Source organism: Tubulanus polymorphus, chromosome 10 (assembly GCF_964204645.1).
Source record: "Tubulanus polymorphus chromosome 10, tnTubPoly1.2, whole genome shotgun sequence".
Taxonomy (NCBI): domain Eukaryota; kingdom Metazoa; phylum Nemertea; class Palaeonemertea; order Tubulaniformes; family Tubulanidae; genus Tubulanus; species Tubulanus polymorphus.
Window position 1 is genome coordinate 4,073,869 of NC_134034.1, and position 22,902 is coordinate 4,096,770.

The 22,902-nt window shown below is 40.7% G+C and overlaps 1 protein-coding gene across 2 annotated transcripts in view; it reads left to right on the forward strand.

The window, feature by feature from the left end:
* The first annotated feature begins 464 nt into the window (after nt 1-464).
* Nucleotides 465-22,902, forward strand: part of LOC141911990 (uncharacterized) — a 28,440-nt gene continuing 6,002 nt past the window's right edge. For both annotated transcript variants that reach the window (XM_074803131.1, XM_074803132.1), the window contains exons 1-11: nt 465-568; nt 4,322-6,205; nt 9,676-9,785; nt 13,145-13,405; nt 14,683-14,793; nt 15,240-15,316; nt 16,695-16,889; nt 17,691-17,773; nt 18,375-18,503; nt 20,976-21,197; nt 21,583-21,717. In XM_074803131.1, coding sequence (XP_074659232.1) covers nt 4,398-6,205; nt 9,676-9,785; nt 13,145-13,405; nt 14,683-14,793; nt 15,240-15,316; nt 16,695-16,889; nt 17,691-17,773; nt 18,375-18,503; nt 20,976-21,197; nt 21,583-21,717 — 3,131 coding nt within the window. In that variant the 5' untranslated portion in view covers nt 465-568; nt 4,322-4,397. The remainder of the gene's footprint in view (nt 569-4,321; nt 6,206-9,675; nt 9,786-13,144; nt 13,406-14,682; nt 14,794-15,239; nt 15,317-16,694; nt 16,890-17,690; nt 17,774-18,374; nt 18,504-20,975; nt 21,198-21,582; nt 21,718-22,902) is intronic.

Genomic DNA, 22,902 nt, shown 5'->3' on the forward strand with positions numbered 1-22,902 from the left:
CGCTTTTTATAATTGTGCTTTGTTTAAAAAAATTGTAAATTTTATTGTTTGTTTTCTCTCAACCTGTGTACATAGCCTATCATGCTTTCTGTGAAATAAATTTGAACTTGAACTTGAACTTGAACTTGAACTACTGTCGGTTTGTTACAAGCGCTGTGATTGGTACGACCGGATTCTGTTCGGCTAATAACGACTCCAACGACTCGTGAGGTCAAGGGGTTCGGGGAGAACAGCTTTAGCGTAGTGGGTTCGAATCCCTTGACGGGTGAAGATGCTTCTCGACTCACCACAAAAAAATTCTGTCGGTAGCTGGGATTCGACCCACGAATACATTTCACGCACAGCCACGTGGAACTTTTGTTGATGCTTTGACGTCACTTGCTGAATAAGCCGCGCTGATTGGCTCGACGAGTTGTGATCGGCAAGTCGATTGGTTGATCGTGTTACGTTGGTTACCAGAGGTGTTGTTTACAATATGGCGGACACTGTCGTCGCTGACGCGAAGAAATAAAGGCGATTATTGGCAGTAAAATAGAAACTAGGAATCTGTCACTCTGCTTTAACCGCGGTAAGAGTAACACGAGAATAATCTGAGAATATTCAATTTCGCCCCGCTCGACTCAGTCGGGTATATTTTGATTTTCCACTTAGAATGAGAAGGGAAAACGAGTAAATCATGTATGTAGGCCTGTATGCCGAAATGGATCAATTCAATTCAATCTCTTTATTATCCATCGACGATGTGGAGCTGTGTAAATTCGATGAAATAGGCTTATGAGCCAAATTTGGAAGGTTTCAAATATGTAAAATTCACATGGATTCAGCTCATTGTATAAAAAACAAACCAATAGCCTACTGTCTGTCACACCTACTCTCCGTGCGACGTTTTGGTCCGTAATTTCGTTAATAATCGGTTTATCTACCTTTATTATGCATCAATTTGTTCAGTGAGGAATTTGCATTCAGAAATAAACAACAATTTTCACTTAAGTTGTTTTTGTTTTCATTTATGAGCGATAGTTTACTCAGCATACGCTCGCGTAATGCTGAAAAAACCGCTCCGCGGACGCTCGGAAACGTTACAGTGACGTCATCACCTGCTCATTAGCATATCAAAATACAGTAGGTGGCGCCACGTGACGGGCCATAAAAGCCGTTTTTCAGCATTACGCGAGCGTATGCTAGGTAAACTATCGCTGATAGAAGAAAACACAAACAAATTTCTGCCAGTTCATGATTTATTTCTGAATGCAAATTCCTTACTGAACAAATTGATGCATAATATTTACAGATCAACCGATTATTAACGAAATTACGGACCAAAACGTCGCACGAAGAGCATGTGTGACAGACAGTAAGTGATATGTCCTGAAAAATTTCATTTTTGGCCCTGCATGCAGTTAGTTAGCCTACCTACCGTTGCCGTTGGTGGTAAGCTTTTTATGATCGGATGGGCTTATTATACCAACTGAAAATATCCGATCGTGAAACTTAACCACAGACAGGTTACTGACTAGGCCCTGCCCTGCTTGTGCCTCTTAAGGCTTTAGAGAGCTCCCTCTCCATGCAAATCGTCCCCTCCCTCTCTACAGGGATTCGAACTTAATGTAGTAGAAGGCATTGCAATATTTTGCTACAATATGAAAGCCTTCCGTTACATACGGGACCCACTCCGCTTGAGATGTACCACATTTCGAAAACTGTTTGGCACCAAATTCACTGTCTCTGGTAGATCCCTGAAATAGGGGAACCCTGTTTAGATTACAACATAACGTATATTACTGAATTTATTAGGCCTACTGGCATCACGGCTATCTAGCCATTCTTCTGGACCCAGATCTACAGGTTGGGCTTGAATTGAAAATAGGATCATTTTCAGTGTCAAAATCTAACAACTGTAGAACTGATTGGGTCCTGAATCAAGGCCATAGGCATTATGTGTTTGGGATCGTTGGATAAGGGGAAGCCCATTTGCTGAGGGTTGAAGGCGCGAAGCTCAAGTCAATTCCACCTTCCACGTAGGCCCCTATCTGTAGACATGTTGCTTTTTTTCATAAAAAATTGCATTTTCAAAGATTTGAAATAGAGATCTCTTTTTGTTTGTATATTGTTCTGGACATGTTGTTACATGGTTCCCATAGAACAGGGAAATTGGGAAAACTTGGGAATCTATATAGGCCTAAAAAATAATTCCCAGTTTAGAAATTTTTGAGAGCTCAAAAAATGTTCCTCAAATCAGGGGAATATTTGGGAAATTCATTTACACATTAACATTTCACAAAAAAGGTCAAATTTCATGCGTACACGTCAGGCGCGGATGTAGGGAGGGGCCCGGGCCTTCTCCCTCCTTTAAGTGAAGATTGTTTTTTATGCTTTAGTTTATCAGCAGCAGAAGAGGGGAAAGTATTTGTCACGAATTCTTGCCTCAGAATGCAGGAAATGGCCCCAAAACAGAGTTAAATTTCAAAAACTCCCGCACGGGCTAGGAATGTCTCGCGCCTACGCCGGTGTCAATACAGTATCATCATAGCTACATTTATTAGGTGGTCCCCCCCCTAAATTGGGCTCTAGATCCGCCCATGCACGTAATAAATGGATGATCCCAAGTGCTACTTTCTTCAGCATTTTCCCTCGAGAATCATCTTCATCAACCAGTCACCACTAAAATATTGACTGTAGTTTTGATGGTATCTGTTCAATTTTCCATTTGGAAAAATTTTAAAATCACCCATAGAATACTTGGGAAAATCCCGGGAATTCTTATAATTCGTGTAACTGTGGGAACCATGTTGTTTGCTTAATTAAATGCACTGATTTCGCTCTGTTTGAAAAACCCATTTTGAAAAATTTCTTTTGGTATAGGCCTACCAAATATAATATCATATATCATTTTATTTCCTGGATAATTTACATCAATATATAATGAATACAATTATAATTATAATAATATAGAAATTATGATCATGTTTATATACATTGAGGTAAAATAACAGCAGGGGAGCCATAGATAAAGCTAAGCTTGTGAGTGTAGGCACCCTGGATATATAGGCACCTTACCCCCGGGCTCCTTACGACCATGTGATTACCGGTTCAGACTTCTACTATTAGGCCTAGTCTATTATTACAATCTCGATTGAAGGTTGGTATTCTATGCGCGCGTCTAATTGGATATTGGTAACTGTCACTTTTTTTGTAAAAAAAAATTATATTTTCTTTTTTCGTTTGTGCACGAAATATTCACGTACAAAATATCAATGGCTCTTTGTGGTGGAATGCGGTGTTAACACATTCTCTAGGTCATTTCAACAAAACCTGATCCCGTGCTGGTTAATTTCTCGTTTGTTTGATTCCCCGGTACGCGGTATTTGTCTAGGTTTTATTTCATCGTCAAATAATTTTACGACGTCGGGATTTGTCAATTATAGACTTCGGAGTGCCGGTCTAGAATTTTTAATGCTTGTTCTGCGGCTAGATTAATTGAGCATGTCTTAGAGAAATACTGACATTTAATACTCCTGTTTTGCTTCCAACGTCGCAAAAGAAATTGTGATTTTCAACAAAAAAAAATGAATACAGATATTCGAAGTGTCATTGGGCGTCATGATTACGACTAGCTATAGAAATTTAAAAACAGATTTTGATAACGTCGGGGACTTGGTTCAGGACATGGTTTATTCATATTTACTACATTTTCAATAGGCCCCATCGTATCAGTTATGATAAAACTCTCTAGATTATTAGAATTCATTCATGAATTTGTGTAAATTGTGGATAGACTTTAATTGATCTGGTAGATCCTCACTCAAATAACGTGGCAAAACATTGCGGGGCGGAATCATAAATGCTTAGGACTAGCAGTCGGCCTTAAGGTTCGGCCTGTGAACAGCATCAAAACAACTGATGGAGAGGCGCAGTGGCCGTGTGGTTTAAGCCGCCGGTCACTGGTCTCGTCAAACGTGATTGGTGCACTTTTCAGCACGGAGCGCACGACATGGTGTTATTGCATTTTTGGACATCAAGGTACCGTTTACAGTTACTTGACAAGTCCTTCAAAATTAACTTCCGGAGCAGTCTGAGAGTTACGGTAATGTTGCATGTACTGCATACTAGTTAGTGGCTCGCCATAAGTCGAATCTTCTATTGCCACGGTAGTTTGATGTCCTATTGCACACTAGCGACACCTGGTAGATCCTCATTTTCTGCAGTTGACTGTGGCAGGCTAATTTCATCTCTAGATTCGAAACAAATTCGAAATAAAGACACTTTTTTCACCAAATTTCTATGAAAAATTAGGTTATTATTTTTTGTGTTTTATTTACAGATGATGCTCGAAATCAGCTGACAGGCAGACGGACAGAGAAATCAGGCAGACGACGGATTGTCAAAATCTAGATACGATGTCATCGTTTAACCCATACCGGGGAGCGGTGCCGACCTACGACGATGCGACGCTCGAAAAACAACTTCCGCTCCGCGAGCAGAAAGAAAAACCCAAATTGAAGTACAGCAGCGGAGCGAGCGCTCACAGCAGCCACCCGGTGGCGCTGTTCAATCAAGCCGACATACAAGCTTTACGCGCGGGAGTCGGCATGCCGTCGCGCAACGCTCAAATCAACATCGACAGCGTTCAACACGCGACGACGTCGCCGTCCCCTCGCGCAATACACTCGTCTTACTCCTCGGCGCCGCGCGCGACCAACCCGTACAGCCACCCGGTCAATCCGCGCGAGGTCGTCGGCAACTACTCGCACGGTCTGCTGCAGAGAAAAGATCAGATCGTCGCGAGCCGATCGTCGGGCATCTATTTGAGTAAACCTCCGCAAATCGGCACGTTTTACACCCCGCACGCGACAACGCCCCACGGTAATGGCGCTACCGGGATTTATACAGCGGCAGCGTCAACGTCGGTACCGGGAATTCACCCAAACGCGTTCCTGCGTCCGTACAGTTCAACCGTTAAATCACCAGGTGGCGTTGGCGTAAATCGCAACTTCGACGACAACAAATCGGAACCGGTCGGCGAGAACGTCGTCGGGACTGAATTCGAAACGGAAGACGTTGTCGGCAAACGCGACGAAACCGTCTCGGAAACCGGTCGCGTAAATAACGCGACGACCTCGACGAGTAAGCTTTCGGTGACCTTCGCCGCAGACGTGAACGTGATCGATTTAGACGCGGTCGCGAACGAGGCATCGGCGAAATCGGCTCGGAATAATCGGACAACCGCCGGCGATCAGAAACCTGTTTCGGCGGCGGCTAAACAAATGAAACCGGCGCGGGTTTCATCGGCGGACGTTATTCCGAAACCTGAGGTGAAAACGACGCCGAAAACGTTGAACGCTCGACCTCCGACTCCGCCGCGTACGGTTATATCGTCTCCGACTCCAGCTCGGTACGCGACCGCCGCTCCGACGAGTCCGCAGTCGAGGTCGCCGTCGAAGGCGTCTTCCGCGACTCCGTCCGCCACCAAAACGTCGTCGAAGCCGACGCTATCCGAGACCGATCGGAAGCGCGAGGACAACGTTTCGAGAAAACCCGCCGCAGCGCCACGTCCGATACCGCCGGCGCCCCCTAGTGGTTCGACGGCTAAATCGGCGGCAGTCGACGCGTCGAAAGTGCGTAATCCGCGATACACGCCGACGAAGCCGTACGACGAGGTGAAAGACCCGGTCGCCGAGTCGGGTAGTTCGACGACAATCGCTACGACGGCAACCGATAGTAGCACGTCGTTATGGAGCGTCAATTCATCGGCTTCCTCGTCGACGCTTCTGTCATCGTCAGCGTCATCCTCGTTATCGATCAACGGCAAACCGCCTTTGCACGGGCAAAACGCGACGTCGCCGGGCGACGGCTCGATTCAGAAAATGCCCGTCACGAACACGATCACCGGTTATTACCGAAAAGCTACGAAATCGGAAGAGCGTTTGACGCCGACGCCTCCGCCACCCGTCGGGGACACCGCGAAAACGCTGGTAAAAATGGATCAGGAAATTCGACGGGCTTCGCTGCCGTCGAGCGCGTCGTCGACGTCGAAGAAGTCGGTGTCAGGGCAACGGCCAAAGACGGTCGTCGTAGCGGAACAGCGGCCGTCGGCGGATGGCGCTCCGTCGCGTCATAAGAAGTCGGTCGACGAGAAGTGGGACGAGCGCGAAATCGGCGCCGATGATGTTTTAATGGCAGACGGCTCCGAGTTCTCTTCAAACGAGTAAGTTATCTATTCAAGTTGATATTCATTGATTTCGATTCACATTTAAAACGTAGCTGCCTTCCTGCAGGGCGGCGCCACTGACCTAGAAAACTCAGGGAATTGGATAAGTATAGAAAAAATCAGGGAAAACTCAGTGAATTCGGCAAATTTTGCAAAAATCCTGGATAACTCAGAGGCCGGTTTTACAGACTGGTATTAACTTTTTAACCCGGGGTTAACTTAATTCTTTTTCAATTTACTTAGCCCCCCAGGTTAAAGGTAATACCTTTAACCCTTTAAAGGAAAAAGGGAATTTGGATTGTGATTGACCACACATTTCTTTATCAATACATGATTCATAAACGATTAATAAATTCTAATATTCAAAACTGAAAAATTCCTCGGAATCACTCGGGAAATTTCGTGTTATAATTTGGAAAAATTGCTTGAAAAGAATTTGTAAATTGGCTAACCCTCATGGAGGGTTTTTTCGAATATCAGGATTTGTGTGGTATCCACAACAATTTCTGACTTGCTGAGGATAAAGCGGGCACTCACAAGGCAACACTAACTGAACTGATTTTAAGATGAAGGACAGGAATCCCTGTTGTAGCACAATACACTTTAAACTGATGGTTCTATAATCAGGAACCTTTGTGAGTGCTCAGTTGACATAGGAATGTAGAAGTCCAGTGTAGAGGCCCTACGGTATACTGTGCGTGCGTGCCTGCGTAGTTCAGAACACAAACGTTTTATGACAAACAGTTCTTGATTTATTTCAAATCTGACGTAAATTTCAGTCCCATAGGGCCTACAGGCTAGTAGAACATTGATAAAAAGTTGACCATCAGTCAATAACCAGTCAATATAGTAGTTTTTTTAAAATTTGGTTTAGGCCTTATAGACTGCACTTTTGAGCTGTCACTACAAAAATATATCAATAGTTATACAATACGCACCTGGTCGGCAAAAACCGTTGAACCATTTTGGGTTAAATACTCAAACTGCCGGTAGGCAGCGTGAACATTTGCTACCTCTATTTAGTTTTTTTGGAACCCCAAGTATTAAGTATAGAGAGGTTACACTGTACTTAACAGCCTCTGTGCACTGCCTACAATAATCAGCAAATCATGGATTCTTGAGTGATCATGGATCATGCAAGTCACTGTTTCTAGTGCAAAATTTCACCGCAATATCAAATTGATAATTTGAAATAGGATAGTGACCATAATCGCCATCGCTAGTGGCAACAGTCTCTAACGCTGAAGCGTGTTACGTTGGTGATTTACACGCGAACCACTGGATAGGCCTAAATATAATACTCTGCTGAATTAAGTCCAATTTCTATCGGTACTTACGCGCGAAGATACAAAGCCTCTCATTACGAGCTCGAGGGCTATCGCGCTTTTAATACCGCTGAAGTAACTATTGACACTACGTCGTATAGGAGGATTATGATTTTACAGCTCGGCATTATTGAACGTATATTATGATTGATATCTTCTGCTCGGTCCGTCGGTGAGGACCGGTGTTTAATAAAGAATCATCGCGAGAGTAAAATCCGATGATTTCGAATATACTAGTTTTGAAACTGGCTTACGAAACGTTATTTCTTTAACTGGCTGTTCGCTGATTAGAACTTTATCTTGGAATAATCGGATGACATAATCACTTAAATCAGGATACGCAGTTAGTTTTCGTCGAGAAATTTTATGCTTGCCCTCTTTTTGGAAACAACAGTAGACTTTCCAGATTCCTGATCTTGGAGAATAACTTTTTTTTCCGTTTTAAGAGCTTAGCGTACTGAAGAGATAGTTTTTCTCAGGAAAATTGACGTTTTAAGAGCTTAGTGTATGTTTGGGGTCAACCGCAAAGAGATAGTGTATTAGTTTTTCTCGAGAAAATTCACGCTCGTCAGGGAAAATGGTGGCTTTCATAACGCGTATGAAACAGATTTGACTTCGAATATCAGATATGCCAGAAATGGCCACCGATAGGCTTGACTGACGGTAACCTTAATCAACATTCGAGCATCCGCCCCGGAGCTTGCTGCAGTTGGACACCCTTGGTTCCCGGTGATCATAGCTTCATTTGGGAAAGAAATAGAACTTCTAAGCTCGCTAAAAATTTTGTACCAATCAATGAAAGGAATTTGGAGGTGTGTGTGTGTGTGTCGTACGTTATTCCGAATCCAGTTCTGCTGACTTGAAATTTATTTTCACGGGATCGTGATTAACTTACTTCAGTTTCCACAATGATTCGACTCAAACCGATACAACTGCTGGAAGATTCGATAGTGTAAGATTTTAAATTCTCCATGATCCTTACTTTAAGATTCAAGGTCGGTCGATCCCTCATAGCGTTCTAGGTGAAAGGCGATTTGAGCCAAGACCAAGCTCTCGCTCTCAGACATTTGACACTTTTCCCTTCCTCCGGTCAGAATAAAGAAATGCCCATCGGTTAATTGTTTTAAATTTAATCTCAATACTTGCCTTTTTAGATTAGCTAATTTTTTAGTTTGTTTTGTCTTTATTTCTCATGTGATATTTTATGTATATTTCTCGTGTGATATGTAAGCGTGGTGATTATTTTGTAGTTCTATATAAATAGATAAATGATAATGATAATAATCATTATTATTTTCTCCAATTTGGCAACTTTTTTATTGTCCGCACTTCACATGGATATATTTTCAATTGAAGATTAACTACAAACACCTCTTTTATTTCTATTTTTATTTTTTTTTCAGATTTCTTTTTTTGTGTACGTGTAATTGTGTACTTGTGTGTCTGTCTGTATCTCTGTAAATAACCTTTGTTTTTTAATGAAAACTAATAAAAAAAAAAAAAAACTACAAATGCCCTACATGACATTTTATCAGCACACTTTCATAACCTGATCGTCCACACATGTGTGTTCAGTAATTCACCTGAGACATTTTTGATCAAAAATGAACTACTATCACCAGACATTACCGGGTAATCATTTTATCAGTACATAAGCCTAATCAAAAAGATCCCAGTGTTTACGCTTTATCAACAAGTGATCATCCACGCCTCACAACTGTATAATTAGTATAAATGTATGAAGGAGTCTACAGTGTAGTCTCTATGCTAATAAGATAAAAACCCACTACAGATTAAAAGAATTTAAAAACAAGAATTTATTTATTCAATCTGAAATATATAGAATACACGACGTTTCGACCTCACACCTGACGATGATCTCTAGGGTGAGATCGAAACGTCGTGTATTCTATATATTTTAGATTGGATAAATAAATTCTTGTTTTTAAATTCTTTTAATCTGTAGATAGTGGGTTTTCATCTTATTATGCGTTCACCACGTTTAAGTGTGGTTATCTAGTCTCTATGCTCTCTGTGGCTCTGACTGTTGGCCGTGTGTGGAGGTTACTGTACATGATAAAGGAGAATTAATTGAAATGCTGAATTTGATACTGATCGATGTGATTTTTTTCTTTCTAACAGAGAACGTCAGCCCGGTGATGGAGAGGCAAACGTCGAATTTGAAGATGACGATGACGACGAAGCTATTGATAATCTGGAAGATGATGTCATCATCGACGGCTCGGATGATGGTAGGTTGTGCGTAGACGTTGAAAAAGAATGATTCTAGTTTTGGGACGATGACCAAGATAAACCGTAATTGAAAACTTTAGGGGTCATTCATTTTTTACGTATGCATTAGGGGAGGGGGAGGGGTCAGTGCAATTGCGTACTGTAATGCTTAATGTATATGAAAAAATGGCCGATTATGCGTACAAAGTGGAGGGGGGTTGAAAAATTTAAATTTTATGCGTGTAAACGTAATAAATGAATGCCCCCTTATCGGGAGTCACGAGTTTAAATTCTAGAGTCAAAGTTGAAGGTAGTTCATAGATTTGGCTCAAGAGCTGGGTCTAACTTCGAGGTTAAAACTGAGTTCAAGGTACAGTTTAGACGCTACTGTTAATACTTGATTTTTTCAAGAATCTAAACTTTAAACCGTTTCACGCTTTAAAAGTCTCGACACCAACTTTGTGGCCAACAATGGCTGCTGCGAGACAAACTTAGATACGGAACCCAGGCTATATCTTAAAGAGGTGCACGTTTGTGGTCAGGAAATCTTTCAGGACCCAGTTCCACAGTTCTGAGTTAAGATTTGACTCAGAGTTAAATCATTGGAAATGAACTAATTTTAACCCAGAGTTAACTCTAGCTCACAACTGTGGCACTGGGTCCAGAGCTCATTGCATAATACCATCACTAATGAAATACTGCTGCATAAACCAGTATCCGTCCTAGAATAATTTCGCAAGTGTTCTGTTCCATCTCCAAGTGAGAGAAAAAAAATCCAAAGACGGCTGTTTTCTAAATTTGATCGGTATGTTTATATTTGAAGCGTGCGCTTGTCTTAAGGCCTGCATCTGGGCGGAACTTCGTCAATGAGTAGGGGAGGGGTGTTTGTTGGAACCCCCGAACCGCGTCTAAATCCTGGCCTGAACTTAAAAATGGTTTGCGGTACTGGGCCATGCATTCGCAATTTAGGCCCGTGTTGTATGGTGAGAAGGGGAATGAGACTTCTTGCGTTGGAAGTGCGGCAGCGAAAGCTTTGAATGCCATGTTTTTGACAAAATTGAAATAAAATTCTCCGCTCCGCAACGTAATGGAACCCGTCAAACATCAGCAATAGGCTGCGACGATCAAGTATCAAGCTTCCAACCCCTCTAAACTAAAACGCGTCGATTCAACTGGATTAGCTGTGCTCGTTATTATATCCATATGAAATATTCAATTCCGACTCCGAAATTTTCCATTGTTTCTCGCAATAGGGCCTGGTATTGATAGTATCGTGTTAGACCGGCGAATTCACTTACGAAGACAATCGCGCAGTGCAGCGATTCCGTCTCTCGTATTGTTTTAGTGTTCGTGCTTTGTGATTATGTGTGCACGCTTTTCATCCCTTGTATAAATACTGCGTGCGAGTTGTGAATGTTTGATAACGCTACCACTCTCCACAGTGTGGTGGTCATTAAACAGCGCTCATAAAGCAAATGCAAATACTTCGAATAAACATTTTCTATTGAATTTTCGAAGGCCTTCGACATTTACAAAACTTGTTCTCAGCCTATTGCTGCGATCTGGCCCGGGCCAAATTTGACTCTGGCCTCGTCGGTATTTCATTCTTAGTTATAGCACCTCAAATATGGAACTCTCTACCATCATCAATCCGTTCATAGACATCAGGTCTGTCATTCAGATGCAAACTTAAAACTCATTTGTTCAAAGCAGCATATGAAGTTTTATCATCAACGGCGCCTTTGAACAGGGGAAAGGGTGCTAAATAAATTGAATTATTATTATAATTATTATCCGTACCAAATAAGAGAGCGCATTTGATACGCAAACCACTCACTCGATACTAGACAATGCTCATTATTCCGGAAGCAGATGCGATTCAAACGCAATCATTCATCCTATGCTAAGATCTGGTCCGATGTTTTTTGGTCGGGCCCAAAACGCCTAGGCCTATGTGATCGCTGCTTTTGGTGATGTGGTTTGCGGACAACTCAATTCTTGTTCAAAGTATGTAAAAATTGCTGCTATACCTTTTGAATGCAGTGCAAGGAGATGCCGAACATATTCTACTCAACAGTATAACATGATAATATAGGCCTAATGAGCATAACAGTTATTGTACATTTTGAATTAGAAAATACAGCAAATCAACTAAGTTCAACTAAATGTTTAGAACAGCTTTAATATAGCAAAAGATAGAAAGAGTTCTGCGCACAGTTCAAAATATAGGCCTACGTATTACAGCTTAGATTTTACAAATGTTGCAGACGTTATAAATTCATTATTTCTAGAAAATTTATTGTATCGCGCAATGAGAAGTTCATTGATGAGTTCATTGCATAATTAAGATGTTTGAATATCAAAAATATCGCAAATTAAAAGTTTATTTATTCTAAATTTCATTTATCCTCTACCGTTTGCAGAATGCCAGAAACCCACTAAAAATGGTGATAAATGAACAGAATTTAGAAAATATATTGCTTTGAAATGGGGATTTTTACCTAATTAGAAGAGTTTTGCCTACTTTTGCGTATTTTCCTGTCAATGGTTGTAAAAGGACGGATATAGGCCTAAAGTGCACCGGCACTGCATGACCGCTAAACAGACTAATCTTGATCTTAAGTACTTCCTCTTTAATAACAGTTCTTTTCATGTTTAATTGAAATAGATAAGTCATAAATACTCGTGTTGTTAAACAGTTGAACAGGCGGACGGTTGAGTGATTGTGTACTGGTCATTTGTTGTTGTTTTGGGCTCGACTCGCCATAATATGTGTCATAAAATATATGACTCGTATCTGCATGGCTGAACATGGTTGAAAAGTCTAAGCAAAGCGCTTAGACCTTGGAGTACAGATTTTTTCAAGAAAAAGTGGGATAGAGCAAAAAATAAAAATAAAATTTTATTTTTTGTTGTTGTACTGGGTAGTCATTTTAGAATGGAAGGGTACATTTATTATTATTTGTTAAATAAATATTTTCCGCATAAAACCTCGGAAGGACTGCAGAAAAAAATTGAAAATGAGTGAGAATTGTGATGAATTTTATTCAAATGATGGGAGGAATGAAAATGCTAAAAACAGCTAAATGTGGCCCTAGTTGTGTAAGAAAGAATTTAGCTCAGACAGGAAACGGTGATCGGAAATCATAGTATTATATATTAGAAAATTCAATTTGAAAAGTTCATTTTCTCTGGAGCAGTTCAAGACTCATCTTAAGACACCTCTATTCAGACAATATTTACTTGAGGAGCGCATGTGAACTGTTTTTATAGGATACCTGCCCTATATGAGACTTATATATTATTATTATCATTATTATTATTATCATTATCATTATTATTATTATTATTATTATCAGAAAATATATCTGTATTACAGAAGAGACGGACGTCTGCTCGTCGAGTTCGCCGTCCCGAACGTCGTCGGCCCGCGTTCGCTCGGCGACGCGGCGATTCGCCAATCTCACGCTGAAAGAGAACACGATCGCACGAGAGCGCCCGCTTACCCCGGCGCGCCGATCGGCCAGTTCGTTGTCTCGTTCGACGCCGACGACTCGCGCCGAAATACAGCCGGCTCTGTCAAAGAGTCTCTTCGTTAACGTGCCGCCGACGATTAATTTCGTGTCTGAAGGCGAACAAGGTACGTATCTACTTAACCCTTTCAGTGCATCTACACCGCAGTGCGGTGTATAAATCGGTAATGGATCTTGCTAGTACACCGCGCTGCGGTGTATTGATTTAATTAGTAATTATGTCTGTAGAAAGATGGCAGCACCTGTCAAACATAGTGAAATATTAGTAACTAATGATACACCGCACCGCGGTGTAGATGCATTGTATTGGTATTCCCGTTATTCAACACACTAGGGTTGAATTTTCCCAAATTTTCACATTTTCTCAAGTACTATAGGGTATTAATTAGTCAGCACGGAAAGGGTTAAACCTTTCCGTTTAACAGTTATTGACGACGAAACTCTACCTGATTTTTTAGTCCGCTATATTTCTCGAACTCACGGTTCAAACCTGTCTCACCGACCGTTTGAGCTCCCAGGTTACCTCCGATACCTTTGATACCGAAGAGATACCTGGGAGTTGCCGATGATACCTCCGATACCGTAGCAGGCGCGGATCCAGGATTTTTCCAGGAGGGGGTTCATATAATAATGTTAAACCGCCGACTAAAATCTCTGATAGGGGGCCTACACAGCATATTGTTTGGCCAAACATAAGATGATATTGTGCCGATTATCTGGTACTGTTCGTGCGCTTTGTCTTGAGAACATTCCTTCAAGGTAACCATTAAAAAATTTTTTTTATAGCTGAGGAGGCGGGGGTCATGACCCCAGAAACCCCCAACCCCCTCTGGATCCGCACCTGCATAGATACAAGAGAGACCTGTCTCACCGACCTGTGAGCTCCCAGGTTACCTATGATACTGAATAGGTTTCCTGGGATTCTAAATCTTTGATACCAGGGATACCTGCACTCCTGATGTCGAAAATTTGTGAATCTATTTTTTTGCGGCGCCGAGTTGCGGAGATGCCATCTTGAAACTGTGTTGAACTAGACCGGCTGATAACGCAAAACTCTTACTCGATATTTGACACTTAGTGGACAATTTGACCATTATCACTCTTACTGCAGCAACAGACAGAGTCTATTGTATTTCTCAAACTCTAACTCGGTATTTTCGACCCAAACTTAGTGGACAATTTTACCATTCTCAACTTTACCGCTGTACGGGACAGAGTCTGCTGTATTTCTCAATCCCAAACTCGGCATTTTATCGCAACTTGATGGAGGATTTCACCAGCTGCCAATGAACTGAGTAGACAACAGGATCTAATGTTTTTCGAAGAATTTTTTTCTTGTGATATGCCACTAGAAAAAGAATTTGATAATTTTTCTCAATTTCAGTCGAACAGTTGCCGTGGGAGATTCGAAAGATGTTCAAATGGCGTTTGAGTCCGATTACGCCAAACATCGTCAAGAATTTGCTCCTGAGATCGCACTTCAGATACTCGAAGAGTAAGTTCATTCAAATCATCGTTCAATGTGTAGAAATATCCAGTTGCTGTTTTAGAATTTGAATTTGGCTCTTAGGTGGTAGAATAACCACACTCAAAGCTGGAGAACAGAGTAAAGATGAAAACCCACTAGCCTATATGCTGAATTGAAAGTTTCAAAAATCGAGAATTAGTTCAATCAAAGACTGATAAAAAAACATGACATTTTGAACTCACATTATAGGCCTAGATAAAGATCATCATCTGGTGTGACCAGTGTGATTGAATAAATTCATGATTTCTAAAACTTTTGAATCTGTATACCGATAGAGTGGGTATTTTATCTTACTGATTCTTAGGTAAAAACATCGGAAACGAGCTAATTTCAATTTGCCAGAAAACTGGATTCAGGTCGTGATTTCTTGGTCGGTGTCTAAACATTACTGAGTCCGTCACTTCCTTTTACAGAAAGTTACGATTGGTTAGGATGTTGGGGTAAACACATGAAAGCTCAAGGATTTCGCTCAATCAGGGAATATCAAAAGGTTAGTTTCGCGTTTGTGATGGGGATCGGGTTTAAGTAAAAAGCCATCTTTTCAATCAGATTGTCAAAGGCATCCGTTGTCATTACTAAGTGTGTTTGAAAAACATCACTTTGACAGTATTTGCATAGATGTGAATATTCTTAAGACTGAGTAAGGTTGAAATCAGTTGTGTTTAACCCATTAGCACTCAAGTCGCCCGTATCCGCCCTGCCTATTACTCCTCAAGCCGCCCGAATCCGCCCCGGCACTTTTTTCGTATGCTGCACGAAAACGGTTATAGTAGGATTCAAACCCAATAGCTTATGATAAACTACACACCTAAGTCCTCGAAATACCAACCAGAAATCAACATCCTCCTATTTCAATTTCTCGAGTATTTCGAGTTTGAACATGACACATCTGAGCGCTCACTACAAATCCAAGTAAGTTTGGATGAATTTCGGGGGCCTAAAAGGACGCGATTTTGGTTGACCATCTCATCAAATCATACATCATATGAAAGCCTTGACTATTTACTACAAAATAAAACTAACTTGTAATGCATAGAAATAAAACAGCAAATGAGCTAGGCCTATTTGGTATCGTGATGAACTTAGATTTTACTTTGAATTTTCTGAGGAGTAATTGACACTACATAGTGCAATTCCTGAGTGCTAATGGGTTAAACTAGACATTTACGCAGTATAATCAGTTCAACTGTTTACAAAATGAATCACAACATGGAGCCACGTTTTAGCTTTTACGCGTATATCCAACAGGCGGGACTTGGAAACGTGAAACGTGACAATCACATGGTTCACTAGTTTTAGACATAGTTTGCCTAACTTCGGTTTTCCAAGGCTAAGTTTAGACTCAATTATTACGAATACACAACATACGCTATAATCATTATCCGAATGTACTCCTTCTATTGGTCGACTGGTTAGCGCGCTTGGTTTCTATGTATTAGAGACCCCCTTAATTGTCCTTTTTGGTGTACAGTTTTTCAGCGAAAGCAAATAATATGTAACCAGAGATAAAAAGTAAAAAGTACAACATTTTGTGATAATTATTTACAAGAAGTCCGTAAATGACCCTTGACGAGGGATTATGACTAGATTAAGCCAACTTTGGCTTCTCCTAATTCCTCGCATAATTTATTGGTACATTGTTTTCCATATATTGTGTATTCATTTGTAAACTCTGTAACAATCTTTTATGCAAATAAATCATATCATATCAGTATCGAATCGCGATTACCAAAGTTCGACGTGGATGTTGGAAATCTCTCCTGTCTTGTACAAATGTACATCGCCTCCATTGATTACGGATTGCTGAAGTGTGAACAGTTTTTTCAGTGAACACTTGTCTTTTTACGTCTTTTCGTTTATTTTCGTAGCTTAATCATTTTCCCGGCTCATTTCAAATCGGGCGCAAAGACCGACTGTGGCGCAATCTATCGAAGATGCAGGTGCACTTCGGTAAACGCGAATTCGGATTCTTTCCAACGACGTACTGTCTACCGTACGATATGAAACTATTGAAACGCGCGTGGGAGGACGGCGGCAGTAAACAGAAATGGATTATCAAACCGGTGAGTTGGATTTGTTTTACGCGTATTGCTGTCGAGATGCCTGTAACAATGAACGCTATTGTGGCAATAGACGATTTTACTTGTGATGAGTGAGTATTCACCAGGTGTCACTAGTGTGCAGTAGGACATCGACTATTTTTGAAGTGATATAGAGGATTTCACATGTAGCAAGTGAGGAGTAGAGGATTCCACTTGTTATGATTCACAAGGTGTCCTATGCATGCGATAGGGCATCAGTTACTGTAGAGGATTCCACTTGTGGCTTGTGAGGGTCCACCAGGTGTGCTACAGTACAGTAGGACATCAACTACTGTGGTCGCGATATAGGATTCCGCTTGCAGCTAGACGATTACGCTTAGTCGATGAAAACTACACTGAACTTGTTGAAATCAATTTAGATTCGTGAAGCAATGATCTTAGCACATAAAGACCCACAAGTATGAAAACTCAGTAAATCTGGCGTTCAGAGGTTTATTCAAAAAAGATCTATTTTCAAATGAATCTCAGAATCTAACTGAAACAAAAATCTTCTCTGTTAGTTAAGAAAAAATTTTGCTTATTGACCTTTAATATTGTGGGTGTTTTGTACACCCTTGTCGTCAATGATAATTGAATCATTTTAAAGTTCAGTTGTTTTTAATTGAAAAGACGACGAAATTTATAGCATGGAACACACTGACTGACTACTAACTACACTGGTTGTTCAGCACTAGTCACAAGTTGAATTTTCCATTGCCACAGTTTGTTAGTTTGTTTAATGGGTTTAATTAGTGAATATGTTGATGTTTTTACTTATTGTAGCCTGCGTCTGCTCGTGGTATTGGCATCAAAGTCATTCATAAATGGAACCAAATACCAAAACGACGTCCCGTAATTGTACAAAAGTATGTATATTACACTTGAAAATGGTACTCCCCTATGTCACTCGTAGCATTCCGGGGGTAATTTCACCTCAAAAGCGGTGGGGGAGGGATGTAGGTTTATGTTGAAAATTTACCTCACAAAGCGATGGAAACAAACAAAACTTTAAACGCACATCAGAGCATCGGACTTAACTTAGCTTGGGTCGCGTTCGTACTTAAGTCAACTAAACTGTAGAGCCCCACTGCAACCGAATAATTTTGGACCGAGGAAAGAAATTGATGATCGAATTCATGAGCTGGATTGAATATCATATTTCACATCTTTGTCTAGATCGATTTGAACTGATCCATATAAAGAGGTTTAACCGCATAATGGAACGAACAAATTTGCGGACAATAAGTCCAAACCGGAATTCTGGAATTCAAATTCAGCTATTTCAAGCAGTAGAATGAGTCAAATTAAACCGCAATTGTGGAACTGGATCCAGTGTCTTAATATGAACTAATTTATGAAAATCTGGGCCCATTTCTTCAGTTGTCGTTTGACTCTGAACTCGTGCATGTGAAATTAGTAAATTTCTTATGTAATGTTAACCGCACCGTGTTGTTGGTATTTTTGTAGGTATTTATCGCGCCCGTTTTTGATCAACGATCACAAGTTCGATTTACGGATTTACGTTTACGTGACGAACTACGATCCGCTGAGAATTTACGTGTTCGAAGACGGACTCGTCAGATTCGCTTCTCAGAAGTAAGTATTTCATTCGAAAGAAATCAAGCTGCATCTTCGCGCCACCAGCAAGTACGCGGTTATGGTTACCAAATTGATTTCAACGATCTGCTCAAGTCCCGGTGCGCCAGCTTAAGCCCAACGCACATGTTTTTTGTTATGCCGTGTGCGGGGGAGGCAAAACACAAAACGCCGAACTGAAAACAAGCAATGCTTGATTTACGAAAAACGTTTTATGTAGTCGAAAACGTTTTTCGTCCCGTGTGCGTTGAACGTTTTATCGTTTGCGGGCAATTGTGAATTTTGTGAAAAACGTGTTTTCTGTTTCGGCAAAACAAATGTTTTGCCGTGTGCGTTGGGCTTTATTGTCTTGCCTCGTCAACCATGTGTCCAACATTTTTTTCTGAACCGAGCGTCTCCACGTGAAAAGGTTCGATTTTAGCAGGGGTGGATCGAGGGGCAGGCTTTGAAAGGAGCACAAGGAAATGAAAAGGAATACATGCTGAGAAAGTCCACAACCACCAAAATGGGTCTGGGAATTTTTTTTCGAAATGTCAGTGCATTTTCATGCAATTTCTAGGTACTTAAGGGATATTAACACGTTTGCTGCCACCTAGAGGTTTAATGTCCGGTCGCCATTGCCAACGGGAATTTTTGACATTATCCAATTTATATGCTGCCAGCACTATTTGTACATTGATATATAAATACACTGATCTATTTTAGTGTAAAAAACCAATGACGCGATAACTCGTCACTGGCACTGGTGAATAGATTCTCAATTTTTCTTGTCCCCATTGTCAGTGAAAAGTGTGAAAAATCAAATAAAAATCTAAAAGAATATAGGTTTTATTGTTTTATTGTTAAAATGATATAGAATGATTTTAGTAGTTATATTCTCTCTAAATATTGGCCGGAAAAGAAGCTAAAATTCATTGCTTTCTGAAGATTTTTTTTGAGTAAATTTCAATTGTGCACCAGACTTGAGTTACCCCGATAAACAATATCTTAGTCTCTCCATACTGCCAGACAATTGTTATCTGGTTTCTCGCCTCTGCCAGGTCATTCATAACGCTATAAAATGACATTGAATCGATGACGATATAACTCGTCATGGCAAACTGAGGTGCACCCACCATGACGATTTATATCGGCAGCGAACGTGTTAAGGTAGGGACACACGAGCGTATTCTTTTGCCCGATCGCGACGATTAAATTCCCCGACGAATTTGTACGCCCGATACGAGCGGGCACACGTAGCGATTCAACCAAAATTCGGTCAGCGACTGGCACTTAGTGGGAGAGAGTTAACGAATCACATGATATCAACAATGCATCCTATTGGTTGATAGAAATGGATTCGCTGAGTGCGGGCAGACGAGCGAATTTGCGGGCGATCCGATCGCCGGCGTAAATAATCGGCCCAAAATATTAAACATGTTCGATACGGGCGATTCGAGTTTGCTTGAAATTCTGTTGCGTTGAGATTGTCCGAGAATATCGCAATCATGGCATTTAAACCCATTTATTCCTCTGTTGTGGATTTTGTATTTAGAATATCCATCATTGTGTCAAATATAGATTGTTATATTATGCATACTGCTTAGGGCCTATATTTACATCATATGCCCAGCGGGCTGGGTGTAGAAATTTTTCTATTCGAAATAATTGCTAATCAATATTGTCACGACACGAGTCACATTATTGAAGAATGTAGAATTGTATATCATAGAATTCTATCTATCTATCTATACTGAGGAGCATTGGAAGCAATTCTTAATTGCTGTGGCCAAATGCCGATTTTGGACAGGTTCTACATATTGCTGCGGCGAATTTACTTAACTTTTTTCAAAAAGATGGTATTCAAAGAAAAAAACGTCATTCAGTAGACTATTGACGCGGCTATCGCCGCTGCAGTCGCACTTCCAACGCCACTGATACTATCATTGATATTGTACTATGAAAATATGATCTATTCGTTCATCATGGAAACATTATGTTTCTGGTTAACTCATTAGCACACAGGAATTTCTCTAGGTATGTAGTGTCAATTACTCCTTAGAAAAGTTCATCAAGAAACCAAATAGCTCATTTTGATGTTTATTTCCATGCATTACAAGTTTGTGTTATTTTGTTCTAAATAGTCGAGGCTTTCATATGATATAAGATTTGATGAGGTGGGCCACCAAAATCGTGTCCTTTTTGTCCCTCAAAATTCATCCAAAGATTCTTGGATTAGAAGTGAGTGCTCAGATCTGTCATAGTCCAAATACTGGAGAATAGGAGGATGTTGATTTCTGTACAGTATTCTGAGGACTTGGGTGTCTCGTTTATCATTAACTGTTGGGTTCAAATCCCACTATAACCGTTTTCATGCAGCATAGGAAAAATGTGAGGCAGATTCGGGCAGCTTGAGTAGTAGTAGGCAGGGCGGATACGGGCGCCTTGAGTGCAAATATGGGTTAAAGTTATCGTTTTTCATTCAAATTTCAGATATTCGAGTTCGATGAAAAGTTTGAACAACAAATTCATGCATTTGACGAACTACAGCATCAACAAACGCAACAACGAATACCAGTCGAACACAGATGAGAACGCGTGTCAAGGTCACAAGTGGGGACTAAAAGCGCTGTGGGGTTATCTGAAAAAACAGGGCCACAATGTGCAAACGATCTGGAACAATATGAACGATCTGATAATCAAAACAATTCTCTGGTAAGAGAAAATGTTTTATGATATTGATGAAATTAGCCATTTTGTTACCGACTCTCAATCATTGCAACTTCGCAACAGTGGATTACTAAGGGCAAACCCTTCAGTCAGTTTCTATCTTCAGTTTGAAACTCTAATCCTAACACTTTCGGACCAAGTTCAACAGTTGTGTGAATTGAATTTGGTTCTGGATTCATTTCCGCATTTGTGTCAGTTTGATTGTACCTCCTGCAACAAAGTGGTCACTGGAGTCGGATAAAGTGATACGAACGCTTAATCAAAATTTGAAATTTTCCCCTTGAAAACTCCATAAAACGAGTCCTTCAATTTTTGAATGATTGATCTGTAGGGAACCTGTAAATAAACGTGATAATTCATTTAATTTCAGCGCAGAACCCGCGATAAACAGCGTTATCAAGTCGAATGTACGCAGGCGTTATAGTTGTCACGAACTGTTCGGGTTCGACATCATGTTGGACGAAACGCTGAAACCTTGGATCATCGAAGTTAACATTTCACCGAGGTGAGTCTCCTGTCGACTTGACCCTTTACGCAAAATTGCAGCGTTTCTGTAAACTCGTTCTTAAGTCGTTGAAGTCCCGACAGACAATCATGGCGAACTACGATTATCGGAGTTAGTTGACTATAGTCGAACTAAATAAACCAAATGTCAGTCAGTCGGACCTATAGTCCGGAAATGGTCGACCACGCGATTGAGCGCGGTCGCTGTCGTTCAGACCTAGGTTCAAGATTGCCGACACTGCGAAATGCGTTCGACCGAATTATAGTGCGTTCGGTTTTTAGTTCCGACGGCTGGTCAACTAGCGAAGAAAACCCAAGTTCGCCCATTGAGTCGATGACTTATCAAATTGATGACTTACACTAAACGAAATTGATTAGAATTAATCCGGGACAGATACTGTACACCATTTAGGTTTTAAACGATCGTTCAAGGTTTTAGGCTCGTCTTGATGTCCGTCCTAATTGGGTTTGACGTAAATATGTTCATGTCAACCCCGATCGCCTTTGTAAAACAGCAGCCCTTGCTGTCGTTTCATTTAACCGATTGATGTCGCTAGGGTCTGTCTTCATTCAAAACAAGCGTGGCGGAACCTGGCTGTAGGGCAGAATTTTTACGAGTGAAAATCGTGAATTTTGTGCAATCGATTGAAAGCCTGGGAAAACGAAATCAGGAAACAATAGCAGCCTTTAAGGGGTTAATGTGGCACAATGCTTGATATGGTAGATTCTTTTCAAGTCAGATCCGATAAACTTGGATTAGCGTTTAACTTGTATGTAATAACAATAACAAATATGTCAGATATCATTCAAGTCGGAGAAGATTTTACTTTCCCAAAAAGGTCCAACTTGTGCGTTGCCTCCTGTACCTGTATTTTGGTAATCAGTATTTCATCGATGTTGAAATATTTGATAATTGTCTTACTATCTATAAATACTTTTTGTCAGGACCATCTCGTTAACCACTACTTTGCTGGAATACATCATCCTGGTTGAATGAAAGATTTACGTATATCTTTATTATGATCATTAACATTATTAGTATCTTTATGAATAAGAAATACGAAATAAATTTGGACTCAAAATTGAGATCAGTGAAATGTGATGGCTAATGATGACGATCATTTTGAACATCGAGCCTCTTAGCCCCTCCCCCAATTCTATATACAGTGCCCCTTCAACAAAAATG